A 24,910-nucleotide genomic window follows, 5' to 3' on the forward strand; every position below is an offset into this window, starting at 1 on the left:
TTTTGACAAAAAAAAAACAACTATCTACAAGAATACTAAATAAATAGTCTAGAAGATTAAACTGAGCTATGACCCAAGATCAATAGGTTCATAATTTGTCACCCCCAAGGTATAACTATCTATCTTTATTTCATAAAATTCAGGCAACATTTGATTGTAGAATAAAAAACCCTCAAAGCAGTTTATGAAAAGATAAAACAGGAAAATCAAGGGAGGGGGGAGAGAAATATGAGCAATAGGTTAAAACATACAGAAAGTTAAAATGCTATAGAGGGTTAAAATATGCCTCAATTTTCTAAGCATCCGGGTAGGCTTTTCTAAACAAGAATGTTTTAGTAGGTGCTGAAAACAGTACAATGAAGGCGTCTACAAACACAGAACTGGTCTTATGTGGCATCTCTAGTAGTGCCAATTCCCCTGACTGAAGTGGTCTAGTGGGCACATGTGGGGTAAGGCAAATCTCGTAGGTAAACTGGTCTTATAGGTACAGTAAACTTGTAATTTGGGCAGTGCAGTGGGACTCAACAGCAGACAGTCCAGGAATAAGGCTTACTTACAACTCTCTGGGAGGAAGGCTTCCAGGGTTGTTGTTCTGCCTCAGGCAGAAGTTATAGCAGAGTACACTACTGTATATTACTGAGAGGAATGGACCCGTTTGCATGGAGTCTGTAAGGACATCCCTTTAACTGTTAAGCCCAACAAAGGCTATTTCACACAGGGAAGCAGAAAAAGATCAGATTGTTTTACATGAAAAGAGGCAAAGCATATGAGTACTGCTTCAAACAGGAGGATTAAAAATATTCAGGCAGCAAATAATTATTGACTCTCAAGTGTGATACCAAATTCAGTGCCAGCCAGCAATCAACTAGCGCAGGGTAAAGAGACCCCTGACCGTTAAGTCCAGTCGTGGACAACTCTGGGGTTGCAGCGCTCATCTCACTTTACTGGCCGAGGGAGCCGGCGTTTGTCCGCAGACAGCTTCTGGGTCATGTGGCCAGCACACGGAAACACCATTTACCTTCCCGCCGGAGTGGTACCTATTTATCTACTTGCACTTGACGTGCTTTCGAATTGCAGGGACCGAGCCGAGCAAGGGTACCCCTCAGTTAAACACAACGGATCAACACATTTTTATTTTTAGACCCAGTGAAACATCTGCAGTAGCAGGCATCCTGCAGATCCCATTCTCACGAGGATGCAAACCCCTTCCCATACCCATATTTAGTTTATTTCTTTGAAAACACCCAACTATTGTTTTCATGAAAATTTAATCGAATGAGAAATCGATTCAATAAATGGGTGACATTTCCTTTAAAAAAGAGATTAAAACTGAGGGTACGTTCTATCATATGTGGTGGATTTGTAAAAGGGTAAAAGAGTAGAGTATTGGGAAATAATTCATAATGAATTGAAAAAAAAAATGTTTAAAAGTACTTTTCCAAAAAAACCCAGTCCTTTTTGTTGGGAATAATTCAGACAGAAATCTCCAGGTGTCAAAAAAGGTTGTTTATGTATGCCACTACTGCAGTCTGTGTTTCGTTAGTCCAAAAATGGAAAACGAGCTTAGCCCCAACTAAAGGATGGCAACTTAAACTGATGGAATATGTGCAGCTTGCAGACCTAACATATAGAAGAAGAAAACAAGAACGTACGTTTAGAGAAGATTGGAAAATGTTTGTTGACTATATGGGGGGGGGGGAATTGTGTATATTTGAAAACGTGGGCAGCATTAAGATAAATTCAATAGTGTAAATTAGTTTTGATGGATGTAATAATGGAATACTCTATGGTTTAGTTTATATAAAATTTGCAGGGTTTTATGTTATGCAAAACGAAGCATGGAAAGAGAAGAAGCGAAGTCATTGATATTTTAAGGTTGTTGAAATGAATGTTCTAAAATGTAAAACAGGAAATTTAATAAAAAGTATGGAAAATTAAAATTAAAAAAAGATTTATACCCTCATATAAATATAAAGAAGTTTTACTAAAGTGGGAGATGGCCAAGCCCCACACACGCTGCTTTCTAAAGCGGCGCGCGGCCAAAGACCCGCTCTAACAGGCGAGGACCCTTCCCCGCTGCCTCCAGTTCGACGAGCGCCTTGCTCCCGCGACCCCGCCCACTTCCTCAATTCTCCCGCGCGCTCCAGGCTGGGAAAAGCGGCGGGGCGGGGCGGGAGCTGGAAAGCGCGGCTCTCGGTAGGCCGGACGGACGCGGCCTGCGTCCAATGCGCGCCACCGCTGCCGGCCCGAGGGGCGGGGAGAAGCTAGCGCTGCGCCCAATGAGGCAGCGGCCTGAGCGGGACTTCCTTCGGGGATCCCGCTGGCGAAAGCAGCCGAGGAGTGGAGGGTGACACGTATGTGCGGGGCTGGAAGGTGGCCAAGGCAAGGCAGGGGAAGGGAAGTTCTTGCCCCCATCAGCGGAGGAGCATCAGCCGCCGGAAGAAAGTAACTTTAGCTCCCCGAGGGAGGGCGAAGGGAAAGGGATCCCCGGGGAGATCTTGCAAAGGAAAACTTCGCTTGGGAGAAACGGATCTTGGAGGGAAAGACGGGCAGAAGCAAGGGAACGTTGGGGGATCGGATCCTGCCCGTCCCTTCGAACTGTTCCTGCAGTTAGAACGAAACGATCTGGGGGGAAGCAGATCGGGAGAGATCTTTGCAGAATAACCTTGGGGATCGCCCTCCTAGAGACTCAAAGAACATCGCTCGCAAGGGCAGAGGTGCCTGGAGATGCCCGGCTTCTTCTGAGCTGCCTCCGGACATCCGCGCTCCCAAGGCTTCCCCCTCCGCGTACGCGCAAAGGGAGCGTTGACTCCGTGGAGAGGGCAGGGGGCCTGTGGAGCCGCTCTTGACCCTTCCCGGGGGCCCGAAAGGCTGCCTGCTCCTCGGGGTCCCTTGAAATCTCAGCCCTCCAGGTCGGCCTGCCTGCTGCGTGACCTCAGGTGCCTGGCAAAACTTGGCTCAGGTAGGTTAAAGTTGGCGCCAGGGTCTATGGGTCCAGCTCTCCTCCGAGGCCCCTCCGCCGCCTGGGCCGTTGCCCCTGATGCTGCTTCGTGCTCCGGCTGCTGTCTGAGGATAGAGGAGCCTTGAGGTGGACGGGCCCCTGGATCCGCAGAGGAAGGGACTATGGGCAACGGGATGTGTTCCCGAAAGCAGAAGCGGATCCTGCAGTCCCTCTTGCTCCTCATCGTGGTCTTCGGCTTCATCTACGGGGCAATGCTCTACTACGAGTTGCAGAGCCAGCTGAGGAAGGCGGAGGCTGTGGCCCTCAAATACCAGCAGCACCAGGAGTCTCTATCAGCTCAGTTACAAGGTAAAAGCTGCTTGGCTGCTCCCCCTCTGAAAGCTCTGCCTCCCCTTCCACTTTGGGGGTGGGGGGAACGCTCCCAAAAGCTATTTTTATTTTTGTGTCCCAGCAAAGCGAGCCGTCCTAGTTCTGCAGCCAGTTACGCTGGGCTGTAGCTCTGGCGTGCAGTTGTGTGTGCGCATGCGCTATTGAAATTCATGGGAGTTGTGCGCATGCAGCGCTCTGTGGAATTTCAGGCATGATGCAGCATCCATACTGCCTTGTTGGGTTGAATCCTGGTCCATCCATTTCTTATCTGTCACCAGCAAGGAATGAAGGTGATGGATATCCTTTTGTTTATGACCAGCACCTGCTAATCGCAGGTGTACTGCTATGGAAGATGGAGGTTCCATTGAGTTATTTAAAGCCAAACACTGCCGTGCCTTGCAATTGAGAATTCCATAATTTAACTACAGTGGTACCTCGGGTTACATACGCTTCAGGTTACAGACTCCGCTAACGCAGAAATAGTACCTCGGGTTAAGAACTTTGCTTCAGGATGAGAACAGAAATTGTACTCTGGCGGTGCAGCAGCAGCGGGAGGCCCCATTAGCTAAAGTGGTGCTTCAGGTTAAGAACAGTTTCAGGTTAAGAACGGACCTCCGGAACGAATTAAGTACATAACCAGAGGTACCACTGTATGCATTTTGTGAAGACCATCCCTTCATCGTCATTAACCTCCTCCTGGTCAATGAAGTAGGTGGTGCTGACATCTAGTAGTATGACAAAAGGAGGAAAGAAATAAAAAGTCCATCTATTCACTCTTTGTGCCATTCATAAGTTTATGAACCTCTGCCATGCTTCCCCTCCTTAGTTGTCTTTTCCCCAAAGAAGCAACAACAAAAGGCTTGACCTGCAATCCTATAGCCTTAATTGGGACCAAGCCCTATGGAAACATGATGGGAGTCACTTCTGAGTAGTTGTTTATTATGCTCATGTCTCACTTTTCCTCCAAGGAGCTCAAGGGAGCATAAATGGATTCCCCACCCCCCACCCCACCATACTAGTGGCTCACCCAGTGAGCTTCATGGCTGAGTTGCCCCAGTTTTAATCCAGCACTCTGGCCACTGCACCACACAACATAAGATTGTGCTGTGAATTGGTTGTGGAACGTTTCTTGGATCATTTTCGTTGATCCGTTACTTGTGTTTTCACATTACCAGAATTGTGCTCAAATGTGAAAAACCTTTCGATCGTGAACTTAGCTTGCACCCTGGTGAATCTGCGTTTTCATCTTCAGGGCTGCCAGTTCTGGGCAGACAGCCCGTACTTATGCAAAATATTTGGTTCAGCTGTGCAGGTATTAAGGACAAAAGTTTCCCTTCCCTTAAAGTACACATGGCACTGGGATGGGCAGAGTCCAGCGCCCTGATGGGGATAGAAAATGACCTGTATCCTGATCGTCTGCTCAAACATTTGATAAGCCGAGATAGGGTCATTAACCCACTTCTGCGCATATCAACTGAGTAGGGGGTGGCATCTGTTGGTCTGTGTGTCTGTGCAGGATTTGTGAGAGGCAGATTGTGTGATGACCACACCCACTGCTGACTTGTGGCCCCCAGAGGATTGGTGAATGCCAAAAATTGTTAACAACCCCTTCTTTTCGCCGTTGCCTTTCCTAATTCGTCTTCACATTGAACTTTTTTGTGGAGCCACCTGTAAGATTCATTGCCTTTTTATATTATTATTTTTTCATTAGAAACTTACACCTATTTTTTTTTAAAAAAATAAACATTAAATTCACTCGTAGGCAGTTTACATGCTTAATGAGCAAAGTGCTCTTGGACAAGAACAGGTAACTGCTAGCCCGAGGGTTAGGTGCTGAGAATTTATCTGGCACTCCTATCAAAAGTTTCATCAGGAGCTAGTAAACGATTTGCCACTGTTTCACGTTATCAAGCTGTAATCAGGACAGGCAGGAAAACAGGAGATTACACTACTGTAAAGTGACAGAATCCTCAAATAAGATGCGTGGAACATGTCCGTCCACATATTTCTATGCAATGTTAGTCTCAGCCCATTTGCTCTATAACTTGGGAATCTGTGTTTGCCAGATGTCTTCAAACGTTATCATAAAGCTTTATCAGTTGGGAAGGGGCCTATTTTGTGATGAAATAGACTTCTACCCTTCTCTACCTCTGAGCTGCTGTCTGGAGTTTAGAGCAGCTCTCAGGAAGAAAGTTGTTCATTCCAGCTTTTTGTTGTAATAAAAAGTTCCAGAAAACGACAAATTGATGAGCTAAAATGTCTCTGTGCCAAGGTGATGCTTTACCATACAGGTTCTTACTTGAGGAAAGTCGACAGCCGATACGCAAGCTAAAGTTCTGTCTGTATTGTTGCCCTGCAGATTACTTAAAGTGGACGCTCTTTCAATTATTATTGAAAAAGGCAATGAAAACAGCATTATTATTATTATTATTATTTTTTAAATCAGGTTTGCAGTTTGCTTGAGAAGCTCTCGTATCCGAGCTATGAGCCTGCTTCTTCATTTTTATTTCATAAAATTTATGCACCGCTTTATTGTAAAAACAAACCTCAAAGTGGTTTACAAAAAGACAAAACAATAAAATTATCAATCAGAAAGATGAATAAAAGCAATTTAAGACTTTTGAAAAGTTAAAATAAAAATAGACTGAAAAGAGAATGAAATTCACACCAACTTTCTAAATGTCTGGGTAGGCTTGTCTAAACAAAAAATGTTTTTAGCAGGCGCCCAAAAAAGTACAGTGAAGGCGCCTGCTTGATATCAAAAGCCTGAGATATGTCAGTGAACTGTCTTGGCAATAAATAACTTTGACATCTAGTGGTGCTTCATAAACACCCTTTCATCTTCCCCTGCTCTGTTTTTGCAATACCGGGCAGGCAACAAAACATGAGAATTTATCAAGTAGTTGGTAGACAAGCTTTCCTAACTGGTGGGCTGTGCATGGCTTGGTAAGCCACAAGTTGTACATCCTTGGTTTTTAAATTCCTTTTCTTCGGGGGCAATCGAATGCACTTTGCCTCCTACTGAATTCAGTCAGACTTATAGGTAGACATGCACAGGGGTATAGTATCACTTTGCTTTCTATTTAAATGACTTGGAATTATCTGCTTTGCGTCTTCAGAATGGATGGGGTTATAAATTTAAATGATTGAAATGGGATCAATGTGTTGTTGCAGTTTTTTAAACAACAACAACGTTGCTGTGTCTTTTAGATGATTAGCTGTAAAAAGTAATGTTTGAAACAGGGATTGACCCAAAAGTTTCTAGACCATATTAGCATAAGCCTACCAACTGGAAAATACCGACCAACATCATTCATATGCTGTTGACGTGATGATGGAATGTAAGAATGCTCCCCTGTGGTGTATTTGTGAGAATTAACGTTCCATGAAGCAATACCAGGAAGAGAAATACAGCTCGTAATAAAATGTCCTATTTAATATTGGAATATCCATTTGGTTACAACATAACACATGGAAACTTTCTCAATCACATCTTCTGAAAATGATTGTGTTGCAGAGGAATATTGGAAACATATTTTTGAGTGCTAGTAATTCTGCTAAGGCTAATCAAGTCAGAGTATTAAATTGATGGACCAGTATAAGTAATAATTATAGTCATCTGTAGCATTTTATGTAGCACAGAGCCAAAAACTCATTTTGCGCATATATATAATCTCAGTCAACCAGCAAAAGCCAATGATAGCTGCCCCTGTTGCAGCCCTATCAAACTTTTAAGTTGTTTAAAGGCTGCCTTTGTTTTCACTTGTAAAGTAGAGACAGTGTTTTATCTAAAGATAATAAGAAACAGATTATACCCTCTTGGGATTTTGAGAGTAATACACAAGAGACATGCATTCTTCATAGTTATGAAGTCTTCTCATTAGGTCTTGACTACTTAATTGTAGAAATGACTACCTGTGAAAAAAACGTTTGGGTGGAAAAATATATTTCTGACCTCCATATCAGTAGAAGTATCTGAAATATAGAGAATACATGTAGAGAATGTCCTGAAGGAACATCTCCATCCTCATTGTTCTGCCCGGACACTGAGGTCCAGCACTGAGAACCTTCTGGCGGTTCCCTCACTGCGAGAAGCCAAGTTACAGGGAACCAGGCAGAGGGCTTTCTCGGTAGTGGCGCCCTCCCTGTGGAATGCCCTCCCACCAGATGTCAAGGCAATAAGCAACTATTTTACTTTTAGAAGACATCTGAAGGCAGCCATGTTTAGGGAGGTTTTTAATGTTTGATGTTTTATTGTGTTTTTGATATTCTCTTGGGAGCTGCCCAGAGTGGCTGGGGAAATGTTATATCACACTCACTATTTCAGGTGTGTGCTTGTGACATCGCATGTCCACGTTGCGGCGGCCGCAGCGGCGGTTCCTCTTCCTCCTTCTGTCCGCAGCCAGCGAGGCACCATTTCCTTGGGGAGGGGCTCAGACTCAGAGGCAGAGAGACTTTGCCTCCATGTCTGAGCCCTGCCCTGCCCGAAAAGGGTGCCTGGCTGTGGAGGTTGGAGGTGAACTTCTCTCTCAAAGGCAGTGCTGTTGCCGCCTGCCGCCTGTGCTCATTTACTTTATGTGTGCCCAGCCTCCACAGTTATATTATTGTGGGTACCCAAGCACCCATGGCCCTTGGAGATAGTCCCTATGTGCTAAATACTGTCTTCTTTATGCTGGAACGTGAAGCATGTCCACCTTTTTCAGAAACTATTTCCAAGCTGCAATACTGTGTTGGTCATTTACCCTCGCTAGATTCAACGTGCTGCCATCTGCCTTATTTCTGGGCGGATTCGAGGGTAAACCATACCTGGAATGACTCTGCCCCTGCGGCTTGGTGGAGGTAGAAACTGTCTCTCATGTCTTGTTACGCTGCCGTTTCTACGGGGATATAAGCTCGGTACTTATCACTCCTGTTATACAAAAATCTCCAAATGGGTCCGAACTTCAATGTCTAAAACACCTGCTAGAGGACAAGGATCTAGAAATCACGCTAAGGGTGGCCAAATTCTGTGCGACTGCCATAAAACTTAGGGAACAAACTGTACTACCAGAAGGATTAAGGTTTTAAATGACAATTTTAGGTTTTATTTTAGTGATCAAGATTTAATATATATTTTTAACTGCTGCTATATCTGTATTGTCTCTGTTATACCCAATTGCAATTCAATGTATTCCTGTTATGTTTTATGACTTTCCTGATATTGTAAGTGAGCTGGAACCGGTCTGTGACTGTAATAATAAAATTCATGCAATACTGTGGACTAGAATGTTTGACCAATTACATTGTAACTGTTACATAGATATAGTTACTCTCTTTTTGGACTCAGAATTGCATTCAGGCAACAGTCAAAAGCAACTGTTTCTGAGTTCCTAGGGAGTCATCAAATTCTGAACATTCACTGTAATGGGGTTCTTAAAACTTGGATTGCATGGGTGACTAAGGCTGCTTCTCTGGGCAGGGGCGTAGCGTGGGTTGTCAGGACCCGGGGCAAGGCAAGTAATTTGCACCCCCTAACCCGTGGATTTGCGCCCCCTAACCCTAACCCCCAGATGTTGCGCCCGGTGCGGCCGGCCCCCCCTGCACCCCCCACGCTACGCCACTGTCTCTGGGAGTAAGTCCAGCTGAACTCTGTGAGACTTACTTTTGAGTAGACATGCCTAGCTTTGAACTGCAGTGAAGTTGAGGTGTTGTATCCATTCAGTTTCAGAGATGCAGTCATTGGGACAAACCTGTGTACGCCAAACCTCTGTATACTGAAAAGGTACATAAAGCATTTTGGCCTAGTGTTGACTGTGTGGCATATGGACCAAGTTGGCAGCTTGGTGCGTTTGACAAACATATTTGAAGAGCAATTTCTGGAAATGAACATCATGTCCCTTTGTGAAGTTAAAATCCAACAACTCTGTGTCACCCTTCTTTCCTGCGTGCCTGCCCCCCGGCCAGTTTGCTTTTGCCAAACTAGAAAATAACATGGCCTTGCTCCTGAAATGTACCGGTACAGGAAACTTTGGCACATTGCTGTCTTAATGTGGAGCAAATGCCGGGTGAGTATTTTTCTTATTAAAATAAGCAAATGCACAAAAGGCCGTTGCACAGAAGCAGTCAGTCAGAAGAGGAACAGATCATGGATCACAGAGCAATTTATCTGAGAAGGCGTTCCCAAGATAATTTAATACACATTAATTAAACTCTCATCATGCTCTGTCAAGCCTTTTGTTCGCTCGAAGAGATGGCTGAAACGCAGCAAAGGGGGACTTTTCCTGACAGTTTGTGTAAAGTGTGGAGATACAATCCTCATTTGCATTTAACCATTTTTTAAAAAATATTACTCTTATAATGAATGGTACACACATGAGAATGCAGCACTGGAGATTAGTTGATGACCCTCAGCTGAACGTTGGGACATATTCCATTGAAAAGCACTCTGCGGGTCAGTGCAAAAGTTTTGCTTTTGGTGTTCAGTGTGTGATGGCTCACTCATCTGTGCGTTGATGTGCACATTGTGGTCTAGTGGTTAGAGTCAGACCAGGGTTCTAGACCCACCCCCCTTCCCCAGCCATGAAGCTCACTGGTGACCTAACCCTACCTCACAGGGTTGTTGTGGGGATAAAATGGGGGAAGGAAGAATGATATACATCACCTTAAGTTCCTTGCAGGAAATAGGGGATAAAAAATGTAATATATATAAATAATAAATTATCACTCGATGTTGCAACCATCAAGTGATGAACTGGCATGTGTGAACCAGTTCCCATTCTGTTCCAGCCGATCTGCATTAAGTGGTTCTTTGCTTTTTGCAAAGTGATACCTTGGTTCTCAAACATAATCCATTCCAGAAGTCCGTTCTAAAACCAAAGCGTTCCAAAACCAAGGCGCGCTTTCCCAGAGAAAGTAATGCAAAATGGATTAATCACTTCCAGACTTTTAAAAATAATAACCCCTAAAACAGCAATTTAACGTAAATTTTACTATCTAATGAGACCATTGATCCATAAAATGAAAGCAATAAATAATGTACTTCAGTCACACAGTCAATCAGTCAGTAGCTGAACTGGGTTCCACACAGTCACAAAAACAAAAAAGAGCCACAAAAACACAAAATAAATAGCAAAAACAGACAGACCTCAGTGTAACACTCAAAACAGAAGTGTGGCACCCAAATCGGAAGCATAACACTCAAAACAGAGCACATTCAGCTTCCAAAAAAAGTTCGCAAACTGGAACACTTACTTCCGAGTTTGCAGTGTTTGGGTTCCAAGTTGTTTGAGTACAAAGGCGTTTGAGAACCAAGGCACCACTGTATTTCCATGCAGAAGTGTATATAGCCTTTAGGTGCTTCTCTTTTCCCTGTACCACTGATCTGTAATCCGTGTCCCTCAAGATCACATCGGCAAGCAAGGGATAATGAAGACCATGGTGGAGAATGGTAACAGGAATGCTGTAAGCACAAATGTCTGTTCTGGCTGACTGAACAAATACCATGGGGTTATTCTTCTGCTCTACCTGTGTCAAAGCTCCATGGGAGACGGATATCAACCACTGAAAAAACTGTAGTGAGTTAGGTTCCCCCCCCCAGCACTAATTTAGGACTAAGTTCATGAAGCATGGCAACATTTGCATTGGTACCATTCTGATCAGAGGACTGGGCTCCTTAGCTGCAGAGTGCAAAAAAACTCAAATAGATGCAAAAAAGAGAGGCTGTTTATTTTTTTTTTTAAAGAATGTAATAAAAGGTTCTGGACCCATGTAATCCAAATGCCCCTTGGGTAAAAGCTGAACTGCACAAGCTGCTTAAGTTATACAAAAGTAAGGTTTCGTATTTGACCGTTTGAATAATTTGTTCTGCTGCCCACAACTGCAGAAAGAGCAGATGACTGAGATGGACTGTTGTCCCTCACCTGGTTTCTGAGATTTCATCTGGCATTGCCTGTTGCTTCCCAGTACCTTCTCACACATAAGGTGTAGGCAAATCTGTCTGTTTCAGTTTCTCTCATCCCCCCCCCCCCCGCCTTAAGTTCAGGACAGTTCCACATTAGTTTGCAATTTTTTTTTAAGCCATGAAAATTCACCAACCTTTTAGTGTGAATGTATTCAAACCTATACAAGTTTGTACAGTGGTACCTCGGTTTACGAACAGTCCTGTTTACGAACTATTTGGTTTACGAACTCTGCAAAACTGGAAGTAGCGTTCCGGTTTGTGAACTTTACCTTGGTCTAAGAATGGAAGCCGAACGGTGGAAGGGCACCGGCAGAGGTAGGCCTCATTAGGGAAAGTGCGCCTTGGTTTAAGAACGGATTTGGTTTAAGAATGAACTCAAGAATGGATTAAGTTCATAAACCGAGGTACCACTGTATGCAGTTTTGGCCTTTGCAAAGCAGCGTCTCCTAATATAAAGCATTCTAATATTTTATATGCATATATATATGCACTTTACCACAATATATGCATTCTTACACACATGACTTGGCTGGAAAACTGCATTGCAAAATTGGGAGAAATGTGAATTTCAAAGGGTGGCTGTTCTTGCTCACATTTTGTTCTGGAAAGTCCAAATTTGCATTTTAAATACAAACTGAATATAATTTCTCTCCCTTCCCTCCCTTCCCCCCATCCCTTATTAAAAGTTAGCCATGAGAAAAAAACATAGAATGTATTCCTATTTATTTAAACATGGATTTGTTGCATGGGGGGGGGGGATGGCATTTTATACATGTCTACTCCTAAGTAAATCTCATTGGTAGTGATGGACCTTTCTCCCAGTTAAATGTGTATAGGATTGCATCCTGAAATGGTATAATACTGTGTGGTTTATGTAGTCTTCAGCGGGATGAAGACAATGCTATCTAAGCATGTATTGCTGCCTGCACAATTCGGGCAAAAATCTATAAATAGTTACCTATACTTTCTCCGTTTACCAGCGTGGCTTTAACCAGTTGCTCTTTTGTGAAATGGATACTGATGTAATTTTGGAAGAGCAGGAATGTTAGCTCAGCCTGCCCAAGTGCTTAAAATAGGAATTACTCCGCGGTCTTCAGTAAGAATTAAAAACCCTGCATGCCCAAACGAGCTTCAGGAAATGTGATAGCATGGGAGGTCTAGACAGTTACCACATCGTTGTCCAAATAAAAGCGAGTGAACGGGTCATGGGGCAGGAGCAAGAGAGTATCTGAAAAGAAGAACAAATGAAAAGACAAACCTCTATATCAAAAAGTGTCGTGTCATTTCACCTCCGGCCTGAAATAATCTTGCAATTTCCCTTTGGTCTTTGTTCTTAGATCTGGGCTTTCAATTCTGCCTACCAGTTTCCTGTGTTTGAAGGGCCAAAGCTTTGTCTTTTAGATTGTAAGCCTATGGGAGGTTTCCCCAGCCTGGTGCAATCCAGGTACTCTGAGCTGCATTGTCCCAAATGCTATTTAACAACAAAAAATGCAATTGGGAGCAGTGATCAGGAGGCTTGGGGCTCTCACTGCCTCCAGTACTCAGTAAGGGCAATATGACCAACAATTTGACTCTCTTTAGTTTTGCCGTGGCCTGGTGATTATATCAAGCTGGTGGCATCACAGAGGTGGGCATTTTTGCTGATGGCACCGTATGCTTTCCCTGCCGAAATCTGGGATCCATTCTCACAGTTCTCATAGCCTCACCTGTTTAGACAAGCATTTCCCTGCTCTGACTTGAATCTCCTGCTTTGATTGTTGTCTTAACGGTTATGCTGTGTTAATGGGCTTGAGTTATTTTATATTTTAATCATGGATTAATGTAGTTGCATTATGGGGAGTTGCATTTTTTAAAAATAATAATTTGGTTTCTTCTTGTTATTTTGCTGTTGGCTCTTAATTGTTTGAATGGCCTCTTTCATGAAAGGAAAGGTAGTATATAAATTCTATTATTATTAATAATAGTAATAAAAATAAGTCCCATCGTCCCAAATCAATGGCTATGCTGACTCAGGCTGATATCTGGAGCAGGGGTGGAGGAAGTGGGGGCGGTTTGCCCTGGGTGTTACCATTGAGGGGGGTGACAAAATGCCGGGCGGCACTCACTGCGGGGCCTGCAGTGCGCCTGAGCCATGCGTCTCTCCTGGGAGTGATACGGTGGCTTGGGCACCCACAGGCTCCGTGCTTCCCCAGACGGTCCAGCCGCCGCCTCTCCCTCAGCTGTAGGGCAGCTGAGTGGGAAGAGGCAGGTAGACTCCTCGGAGGCCCCACGGAGCGTCCTGCCCTGGCTTGCCCTGCCCCTGCGGGCGGCTGGCCCTGTCCCTGGGCACAGGGCATGCGCGCCACCCCAGGCACCCGATTGACTTGCTCCGCTGCTGATCTGGAGGCATGGTTTATTAACTTTGCAATTGTAGGACATCTAAGGTTTGGGCAGCTTGATGATGATGATGATGATGATGATGGCCGTGTTATATAGAAAAGCTTTAGCATTTGAAAATATCACCAGTGCATCGTTTTCTGCATGGAAATAACACCGAAGAAAAGCCCTGTTGCTTCAGATCAAAGAGCTGCCTGATGCAGCGTCCAATTTCTGTTCGGCTTCTTAAAACCATTGTGGTCAGTCTTAAGACATGTTTATTTTACTTACTTATACAATTTAAATAGTGATAATTTCCAAGTGGCTTAACAAGAAAAATTTGCAGTCATAAAATCACATCTAAACTATAAGTGATCCATGGAATCAAAATACAGTACAGTACTAATTCACAACACTGATGTTTGGCAGGGGTGGACTTTGCTCTTTCAAATTTCAGTGGAGCCCTGTGCAAGGCCAAAGTTTGTCACCCTCTCACCTTCTGTTCTGCTCAGTTCACTACGTCATAGTTGCAATGCCCTGCAACACCCCTTAGGCTTGGTGCCCAGTGTGGCAGAACCGGTCATGCTGCCCTAAGTCCGCCTCTGTGTTTGGTATTAATCAGGAAAAGGAACACTGATGGTAGATTAGGGACACCTTTCTAATTTCATTTTTGCATTTGTACATATATGGCTGCATTTGCACATACCACTAAGCCAAATTGCGACTTAGCGCAAATATGCGCCCGTCACACTCCTGCCCAGTCCTTTCAGCTCAGTGTGGTGCAGCAGGTAGGCCAAAGCATCATCTGAACCCAAGATCATGCTAAGTGCTCTCCTTCTCAACCATGGGCCAAGGTGTTTGCTTTCCTGCGACATACGAACCAGGCCCATGGCTTGTTGCAGTAAGACGTCTCATAGAGGCAGCAACTGGGCTATCTTTAACAGGGCAGGCTCACAGCTCGGAGGAAACCATCAGGTTGCCTTTTGAAAAGATGGAAATTTTTCTCCATATTAGCACTGCTTACCTGCTGATTAGATAAGGAAAATACTTGAAGGGCCAGATAATTCTGTATTGCCACATCTCTGACAAGCCAATCTTCTCTGTCTGACCGTTAAAGAACCACAAGAGCTTGACTATCTAGCTCTTGTGTCTGGGAAGCTTATTACCACATTTGTCCCAGTCACCTGTTTCAGGTTAAAATTGCCTTCGGGTAAATAGGCAAGGAAGTGTCATAAACTCACGTGGTTTTTTGTCTGTTGATTACAAAGTTCCCAGTGTGATATGACCAGGGCTTTTTTTTCCAGCTGGAACTCTCTGGAACTCAGTTCCGGCACCTCTCAGGAGGGCGTCATTGCCATTATAAGAGAATAAGGGAGGTATTTGTGGTGAGTTCCAGCACCTCTTTTTCTAGAAAAACAGCACTGCATATGGCAAATCGTGTCCTGAAATATGCAAATCTAGCCTCTGTATCAAATGATGCAGTAATGGCTTTTATTTCAGGGTATCAAGTCTATGGCTTTTATTTCAGGGTATCAAGTCTATGGGTGCCATAGATACCACAGGCAATGAGTGTTTGTAGAGCTGCTGGAATATGGCATGAGGACTTATGGGCCTGGCTATGGCAGCTTTCCTAGAAGAAAGCTTCAATAAGATTGCAATCTAAACAGAGCAATACAAACACCCGCTCCACCTTGGCACAGGTTTTCACTCTGCCAGCGAGAATGCCAGAGTGTGCTTCCCCAAACAGCAGGCTGGCTGTGCTGTTCCATTAAGCCTTTTGCTGCCACTCTGGCCAGGGTTAAGGATTGTTCCCTATATTGATTAAAATCAACACTCTGGATGTGCTAGATTCCTCTGTTTCCTCCTGGGTGTTATAGAGGATGTTTTATTGTACTTGTAACTTCAAAAACCAAGGGTGCCAACAGGGTATTCTCTATGTGATTTGGGCCCTCTGACCCCCACACAAAAGACAACACGCATTTGCATGTGCTCTGTGTCACTTGCAAATGTATGCCCTCTTTTCAGATAATAAATAAGAGATTCGGATGAACCTTTTCTAGACGCTGTGCAGGTTTTTCAGGTTCCTTGGAAGGAGAAACTTCTAAATATTTATACAGGAGGACAAATGTGGGGTTTTGTCGCATTTGTTCTATCTCCGGCACCCCTTCCTTTTATTAATATTTCTGATTAAATGCCAAAGGGATTGGTTTCTAATTTCCAGCAGCTTAGTTTCATCCCTGGATGGAGCCAATTAACAAACTAATTATTGAATAGCTCTTGTAGTCCAGCACCCTGTACAGACAGTAATCAAAGCTTTACTAATTACATGCATTAGGCATCTTAATTTATTGACATACCCATGGAAAAATTATCTGTGTGGTAGCCTAGTTGGTCCTCCTTTCTTAATTACTGGATATTGTGGCTAGAAAAATATGTTTTATGGAGTGCTTCCTTATTATGCAAGTTTTAAAAATGGGCCTTTTGTCGAGTGTGGGCAGGGGTAGGCTATCTTAATAGAAAAAGCAGCCTATTTCCAAGTGACTAGCAAAGCCCCATCTTTAAACTGTCATAGCTTCCCCAAGGAATTCTGGGAACTGTAGTCATTTCAGGGTTGTTAAGAGGCCATTCTTCCCCTCACAGTTCCTAGAATTCCCTGGGAAGTGGGTTTGATTGTTAAATCTCTGGTAATTGTAGTTATGTGTGGGGAACAGGGGTCTGTTAACAGCTTTCAGCTCCCTTAAACTACAGTTCCCAGGATTCTTTGGGGGAAGCCATAACTGTTTAAAGTGGTATGAAACACTACTCCCTTGGTAAGTTTGTTTAAACACTCCTCCTCCGCTAAATGTGCTTAGTATTGCAGCAACAGTCCCATTGAACTCAAGTGGACTTACTTGGGAGTCAATTTCTATGGGATCGCAGTGTCATTTGGCTTAAATGTCAGGATTCTAAATGGAAAAAATAGCTTTACAGTGAAAGATAAGTCCCCACGGTCTACGTTTATCTATAAAACTCCCTTAGCCAAAAATATTTCTTTTCCTGGAATAGACACATTCAGACCGGTTAATTGACCATTCCATCTCTATAGACGGCACCATGGAACTTTTAGCAGCAGCAATAGATGCAGTTGGTGTTGAAACCAGCAAATCTTCCATTCTTCACATGATTGTTCAGCTCCTCAGAACCATCTTTCCATTAGCAGCTTGAAAGTAGTAATCATATTTGACACTTGTATAGTGCTTTTAAGTATTCAGAGTGCTTTCACATACATTACCCTCTTGTAATCCTTACAATAACATTGTAAAGTTAGTGTGTATTATAGTCCCCCATATTACAGGTGGGCTGACTGAGCCTGAGAGAGAAAGAGACTGGCTTGCCTAACGCTCCCTTGCGAGTTTGTGGCAGAAGCAAGATCCAAACTCATGACTACCTGATCTCTGGCATTGTCTGCAGTACATCAGGAAGTCATGAGTTTGGATCTTGCTTCTGCCACAAAGGAACGGAAGCGGGGCCTATTCCTCAGCCTCTGTGGGCCTGAGGTGTTTGAGACGGCCCGAGCATTGGTTGCGCCTGAAGCAGTCCAGGCAACACCATGGGACACGATTCAAGAGAAGCTCCGCAACCACTACGCGCCAAAGCCGTCCAATATTGCTGCCTGCCATGCGTTTCACCACCGGAACCAGGCAGAGGGGGAGTCAATCAACAACCACACCACCTCCCTCCGACAGGCTGCAATGCACTGCGAGTTCCGAGACTTAGACGATGCCCTGATGGATCGAATCGTCTGCGGGGTCCGGGACATCCATCTGCAACGGTGTCTCCTCGCCAAGCCAGACCTCACGCTGCAGAAAGCCATTGAGGAGGCTGTGGCCTCGGAAGCTGCCCAGGAGATCCGCAAGGCCAGCAGCCCGTGTCTTGCTAGGAAGCCAGTTCCAGTGCATCACGAAGAGGCCAGCAGTGATGAGGCATCCTCCAGTGAAGACGATGACGTGCACCAGACAAAGCGGGAGCGCAGGAAGTTCCAACAGAAGTCCAAGGGCCAACCGGAATGTGCCGGCTGCGGAGGCAACCATTCCCGTGCCAAGTGTCGATTTAGAGACGCCATCTGTCGGACGTGTTCCAGAAGGGGCCACATCGCTAAGATCTGCCGATCGGCTCCGTCTGACACCCCCCCTTCACCGACTCGCAAGTCCAAGTCTTCACTCCAGTCTGCCAAGGAAAGCTGTTTCGCTCTCACCAACTGCCGCTGCCCGTCTGGAACCACGATTGGCCAAACCGACTCGCCTACGCGATGCAAGCTGAACGTCACAGTGCTCATTGAAGGAGCTCCATGTGACATGGAGATCGACAGCGGGTCTGCCCTGTCCATCGTGTCTTGGAGCACCATCAAAAGACTGGTACCCAGAGTGTCCAAAAGGCAACTTGACTCTCACCACGTACACCTGAGAGACTACCAGGGAAACGACATTCCTTTTTTTATATATATAAAATATTTATTAGGATTTCACAATAAACATAGGTTTAAAAAAATTAAGAAAATTAAACCGAAGATTACACATAAACAGAAAAAGGAAAGAGATAACAAGAATAATACCAAAAAAAACAAGGACCTAAAAGAGAAAAGGAAAAATACAAAATACAAAAAACAGATGGCTAAAAAAGAAAAAGAGAGGGGAAATTTTTTTTAAAAAGAAAAAATCCATTTTTAAATATCTTTAGGTTCATTTACATATTTCCTTGACCTCCTCACACCTCCCCTTTTTGTATTCCCGTTTACAAAATCCTTTCAGCAAATCCTTACCCTCTTTCATTTATCTTTACTCTATATCTTAACCTATTATAACTATATATTTTCATCCATATAACAATCTATATTTGCATATTCTTATTAACCTTATTACCAAAACCACTTATTTCCATTCCAACATCATTTTAACATTCATTAATTTTACAGTATTTCTGCAAATAGTCTTTAAATTTCTTCCATTCTTCTTCCACCGACTCTTCTCCCTGGTCACGGATTCTGCCAGTCATTTCCACCAATTCCATATAGTCCATCACCTTCATCTGCCACTCTTCCAGGGTGGGTAAATCTTGTGTCTTCCAATACTTTGCAATAAGTATTCTTGCTGCTGTTGTTGCATACATAAAGAAAGTTCTGTCCTTCTTTGGCACCAATTGGCTGACTATGCCCAGGAGAAAGGCCTCTGGTTTCTTCAAGAAAGTGTATTTAAATACCTTTTTTAATTCATTATAAATCATCTCCCAGAAAGCCTTAATCCTTGGGCACGTCCACCAAAGGTGAAAGAATGTACCTTCAGTTTCTTTACATTTCCAACATTTATTGTCGGGCAAGTGATAGATTTTTGCAAGCTTGACTGGGGTCATGTACCACCTGTATATCATTTTCATAATATTCTCTCTTAAAGCATTACATGCCGTAAATTTTATACCTGTGGTCCACAACTGTTCCCAGTCAGCAAACATAATGTTATGTCCAACGTCCTGTGCCCATTTAATCATAGCAGATTTAACCGTCTCGTCCTGAGTGTTCCATTTTAACAGCAAGTTATACATTCTTGAAAGTATCTTTGTTTTAGGATCTAACAGTTCTGTTTCCAACTTTGATTTTTCCACCTGGAAGCCAATTTTTTAATCTAAATTATAAGCCTCTCTTATTTGATAATAATGAAGCCAGTCTCGCACTTTATCTTTTAGTTTCTCAAAACTCTGCAATTTCAATTTGTCTCCTTCTTGCTCCAAGATTTCCCAATATTTCGGCCACTTGGCCTCCATATTGAGCTTTTTCAGGGCCTTTGCCTCCATCGGTGACAACCACCTTGGGGTTTTGTTTTCAAGTAAGTCTTTATATCTTGTCCAGACATTAAACAATGCTTTTCTGACAATATGGTTTTTAAATGCTTTATGTGCTTTAACCTTGTCGTACCATAAGTATGCATGCCACCCAAAAACATTATTGAAACCTTCTAGATCCAAAATGTCTGTGTTCTCAAGAAGCAGCCAATCTTTCAACCAGCAGAATGCTGCTGATTCATAATAAAGTTTAAAGTCTGGCAGGGCAAATCCCCCTCGTTCCTTTGCATCAGTTAATATTTTAAGTTTTATTCTGGGCTTCTTGCCCTGCCAGACAAATCTAGAAATATCTCTCTGCCACCTCTTGAAACAATCCATTTTGTCCAGAATTTGTAGTGATTGAAACAAAAACAGCATTCTTGGCAATACATTCATCTTTATAGCAGCAATTCGACCCAACAAGGAAAGCTTCAAATTTGACCATATTTCTAAATCCTTTTTCACTTCCGACCAACATTTTTCATAATTGTCTTTAAATAAGTTCCCATTTTTAGCTGTCATATTAATCCCCAAGTATTTCACCTTCTTAACCACTGTTAAACCTGTCTCATTCTGAAACCTCTCTTTCTCAATCGGTGTTAAGTTCTTCTCAAGGACTTTAGTTTTTAACTTGTTCAACTTAAATCCTGCCACATAACCAAATTCTTGGATCAGTTCTAATACTCTTTTAGTACTAGATTCTGGCTCCTGTAAAGTCAGTACTAAATCATCTGCAAAAGCTTTCAATTTGTATTGTTTAGCTCCGACCTTTATACCCTTGATCGGATGGTCCCTTCTAATCATATTTAACAAGACCTCCAGGACCGAAATAAATAGCAATGGGGAAATTGGGCAGCCTTGTTGTGTCCCTTTCTCTATCTTGAATTCCTCTGTCACCACATTATTAACTATTAGTTTAGCCTTTTGTTCTGAATAAATTGCACTTATACCATTTTCAAACCCTTGACCGACCCCCATCCTCTGAAGATTTTTCTTCATAAAGCTCCAAGAAATATTATCAAAGGCTTTCTCGGCATCTACAAAAATTAAAACTGCTTTGGTGTTAATGTCCACTTGCAACTTTTCCAAAATGTTAATTATATTCCTCGTGTTATCAGACAAATGTCTGCCTGGGAGAAAGCCAGCTTGGTCCTTGTGTATCTCTTCCACTAATACTTTTTTTAGCCTTTTGGCCAAAATGTCAGCAAATATTTTGTAATCCACATTTAACAGGGATATGGGTCGGTAGTTCTTAAGTTGTGTCTTTTCAGACTCAGTTTTCGGTATAAGTGTGATATATGCTTCTTTCCACGACTCTGGTGCTTTTTTCCCCTCCAAAATTTCATTGCAAACCTCCTTTAGTGGTTGAGTTATCCAATCCTTCAAAGTTCTATAGTATTTTGAGGTTAAACCGTCCGGCCCTGGAGATTTTCCCAACTGCATGTTCTGAATGGCACCTTCTACCTCCTGTTCCGTAATTTTATAGTTCAGCATTATCTTATTTTCTTGAGAGATTTTTTGTAATCCATTTGTTTTCAAAAATTGGTATATATATATATATATATATATATATATATATATATATATATAACTGTTTAAAATACCTCTAGAAACATTTTCTAATTTCCACTGGATTCTGGATGTTCTTTCCATCCACTTCCAAATTAGCAATGGTATTAAGCTTTTGTCTTTTTTTCATCTGCCAAGCTAGCAGTTTCCCACATTTATTAGCCGATTCAAAAGTCCTTTGTCTCATTTGTTTAATTTTGCATTCGATTTCCTGATTCATCATCTTCATATATTGCACTTGATGTAACTTTATTTCTCTCAGAATCTCTTGTGAATTTGGCTTTACTCTCAGTTTCTTCTTGCCCTCTTTTATTTTTTCCAAAATTTTCTCTTTTTTCTCATTTTGAGCTCTCTTCTTTAATGAATTCTGTTGAATCAGAAACCCCCTCATAACTGCTTTACTTGCGTCCCAGATTACTCTTTTTTCCACGGTAGTATTCAAATTTATCTCAAAATAGTCTCTCAGAGTTTTTGGGGCCTTCTTAATAACCTCTTGATCTCTAAACAAGGTGTCATTCATCCTCCATCTGAAGGAACCGGTTGGTGTTAATTTCATCTCCATTTTCACGGCATTATGGTCGGAGCACGTCTTAGGGCAGATCTCTACTTTTCGAGTCTTAGGTGCCAGTCCTCTAGTTATCCAGATTTGGTCAATTCTTGTCCACGTCTTTTTGGCTTCAGAAAAGAAGGTTCCCTCTCTACCCAAGGGATTCCTACTTCTCCAAATGTCAATCAAATCCATATTGTCAGTCAATTCAAAAAAAGTTTTTGGTAGTCCACCATCTTTAGTAACTACCTGTCTCTGCGACTTATCCATGTTTGTGGATACCACTCCATTCATATCTCCCATCAAAATAATGTTGTAGTCCATATAGTCCAGCAAAATCTCATGCAACTTCTTATAAAATTCAGATTTCCCCTCATTCGGTGCATATACTCCTACTATCAGAAATTTTTCTCCTTGTGTTTGAATTTCAATTGCTACAAATCTTCCTTGGTCATCTTTAAAAACAAATTTCGGTGATAGGCTCTCTTTTGCATAAATAACTACTCCTCGCTTTTTAACCTTGTCCGATGAAATAAACTCTTGGCCCAGTCTCTTATTAATCAATATTTTCCTGTGTAGCCTTATCACATGTGTTTCCTGTAAGCAAATCAAGTCCAATTGTTCCTTTTTCAATAAATAAAAGACTTTCTTCCTTTTCTCCGGGGAATTAAGTCCGTGAATGTTCCAGCTTAATAGTTGCAGAGACATAGTGTATTTAATTTATTTTTCCTCCAACTGCTCCCAATAAATCCTCTTGTTCTGACGGTGGTATCACTTTCTCTAACTTGTCCAATCGTCAAAATGAAGGCGTTGGCTCGGTGTTACGTCTGGTGGCCTAACATGGACGATGCCATCACTGCCTGGGTGTCCGCCTGTCAAGTGTGCCAAGAATTGAGGCCTGCACCACCGGCAGCTAAGGGACACACCTGGGAGACGCCAAAGACACCCTGGTCAAGGGTGCACATCAATCTGGCCGGCCCCTTTCACGGGCCGGACCTTTATGGTAGTGGTGGACGCCTATTCCAAATGGCTGGAGGTGGCCCTGATGCCCTCCACCACTACCGAGGCCGTCATCCGGGTGCTGCGAGGCCTCTTTGCGACGCATGGGTGTCCTGATGTCCTTGTCTCCGACAATGGACCGCAGTTCACATCAGGCACTTTTGAGCGGTATCTTTTGGGACTGGGCATCCGCCATGCCCTAACGGCACCATTTCATCCATCCAGCAACGGGCAAGCGGAGAGGATGGTGCGCTCGGCAAAAGAGGCACTGGCGTGCCTGGACCGGGGAGATTGGCACGAGTGGGTCGCCGAATACTTGTTTGTGCAACACATCACCCCTCATGCGGCCACAGGGCGGAGTCCTGCTGAACTGCTTATGGGCCGCCGCCTCAGGTCCCCACTCGACCGGCTGCACCCGGACCCCGAACCCCCAGGCTGTGCCAATGCGCCACGGTCATTTGTTCCAGGAAACCAGGTCTTTGCCCGGAACTATGTGGGGTTCCTTGGGTGCCAGCCACAGTAGTGGGAGTCACTGGACCTCGCTCGTACCAGGTGGCACTCAAAGACGGACGCTTGTGGCGCCGGCACATAGACCAGCTTAGGCGCAGGGTTGGGGACTTGGACACTACCGTGGTGCCCCAACTGTGCCCCCAACTGCGCTCGTGGCTCCGGAAGAGACACTTACAGATGCTGAGGCTCCACTTCCCTCGCAAACTGCCAGCGTGGAGCCGAACCAAGCCACTTCAGAGGGTTGGTTTCTACTTTTCATTCTGAACGTTTCTACTTTTCATTCTGGAAATAAAATACTCCTACTGAGTTGTTGGAAGTGGAGAAGTGATGTTTTATGGCTTCTACGCTTGTTTGGACTTGTTGGGCGAGAAGGAAAAGAACTCTTAAATCATGTTGCGAAGCACCCTGCTAATGTATGCTCTAGTAATGCACAGTTAAATAATTCACAGGCTAGAAGGTCTTGTCTAAGTGCTTTGGATTAATGGGAAACTGGTGCATTCCAGTGGGGAATCCTTAACGGTACCTTAGCTGATGAATCCGTTTTGCGCCTTGGACTCATGTCACATGACTTTCTCCCATCCATCCCTTCCTTCTTGCATCCGATAATAGTGTGCATCCTTAAGCTGCTCATGTCTTGGGATTTGCTGTGCATTTCAGAATTTTAAGCCAGAGGATGGGGAACCTCCAGCCCATGGGCCTCATCAGACCCACCAGGCCTCCCCCGTTTGATGCCCGGTGTGGGGCAGATAAACACATGACTGGGCTGCGGTTTCCAGACACCCCATGTCAGCTGATTCTTGGCACCTGCAAAGTCCCCTGCACAACCCTTTGCAAGCCCTGTCAATCAGGGGACTGGCGAGGCTTGCAAATAGTGCTCTGCAGGTGCTGACAATCAGCTGATCATCGGTGCTTGAAAGGCACAGTGCCTTCATCTGCACCCTTTGATTTTAAGCATTATGGGCAAAAATGGGCCACCTGCTGTCATTGTAACATTGGGTGATACTTGTCAAATTTGGCCTGTAGGGGTTGGGGAAATAAGGATCTGGTCTGTTGGCTGGATCTAAATCTCCACCTCTTTTTTACACTCCACAAACACCTCGATCTCTAAGGGAATGTCCTAAATCTTGGGGGTAAGAGTATTTTCTACTTGGCTTGAAAGCTTTTGCTATTGAATGCCCCCTTCCATGTTCATCTGGTTCCAGGCTGATGCAGTTGGCACAGCTGTCCCTACCAGGTTCCCACCCTCTGATCTGCTGGGCACCTCTATTTATCTCATAGCCCCCACTCTCTTTAAGTCTTGAGCCTCAAAATACCTGGAAACCCTACGCTTTGCACTTCTAGATAACTCTAAATGTGTTGAACGGTGGGAAGCACACACAGGTTATTAAATTCGTGCATGTGTGTTTATGTTGTGGTTAATGTACATAACCAAAATGTGTGACACTGAAGGTGTGAGTCTTCATAACGTATATAAATTCAAGGGCCTTGACTGTTCTGCTTTTCCACATAAGATTTGTTGCTTGAGTGTATCTGTCTTAATCCTTGTGTAACAAAACTGCTTTGAGGAAGTGGCTTTAACAGTTTTGAGATATTGGTAACCACATCTCCCTCCTGGGTTTCTTCTCTCTGGCCAGAAATCGTTGGAGATGAGGGCTGAGCCAAGAAAAATACTAGAATCCCATAATGTTTGGTTATAGTATTCTAAAATGTTAGGATCAGATAAGCTCCATAACATCTTAGAAAACCAATTCCGCTGTTGCGTCAAGGATGGAGTAACTTTTGAAACAGAGTCCTAGCCAAAAAGTTGTCT

At 43.6% G+C, this 24,910-nt stretch overlaps 1 protein-coding gene across 2 annotated transcripts in view; it reads left to right on the forward strand.

Annotated features, from left to right (window-relative positions):
* The first annotated feature begins 2,293 nt into the window (after window positions 1-2,293).
* Window positions 2,294-24,910, forward strand: part of GOLIM4 (golgi integral membrane protein 4) — a 60,027-nt gene continuing 37,410 nt past the window's right edge. For both annotated transcript variants that reach the window (XM_081007948.1, XM_081007949.1), the window contains exon 1: window positions 2,294-3,310. In XM_081007948.1, coding sequence (XP_080864074.1) covers window positions 3,124-3,310 — 187 coding nt within the window. In that variant the 5' untranslated portion in view covers window positions 2,294-3,123. The remainder of the gene's footprint in view (window positions 3,311-24,910) is intronic.

This window comes from Podarcis pityusensis (assembly GCF_964106645.2).
Source record: "Podarcis pityusensis genome assembly, chromosome: 5".
NCBI lineage: Eukaryota > Metazoa > Chordata > Lepidosauria > Squamata > Lacertidae > Podarcis > Podarcis pityusensis.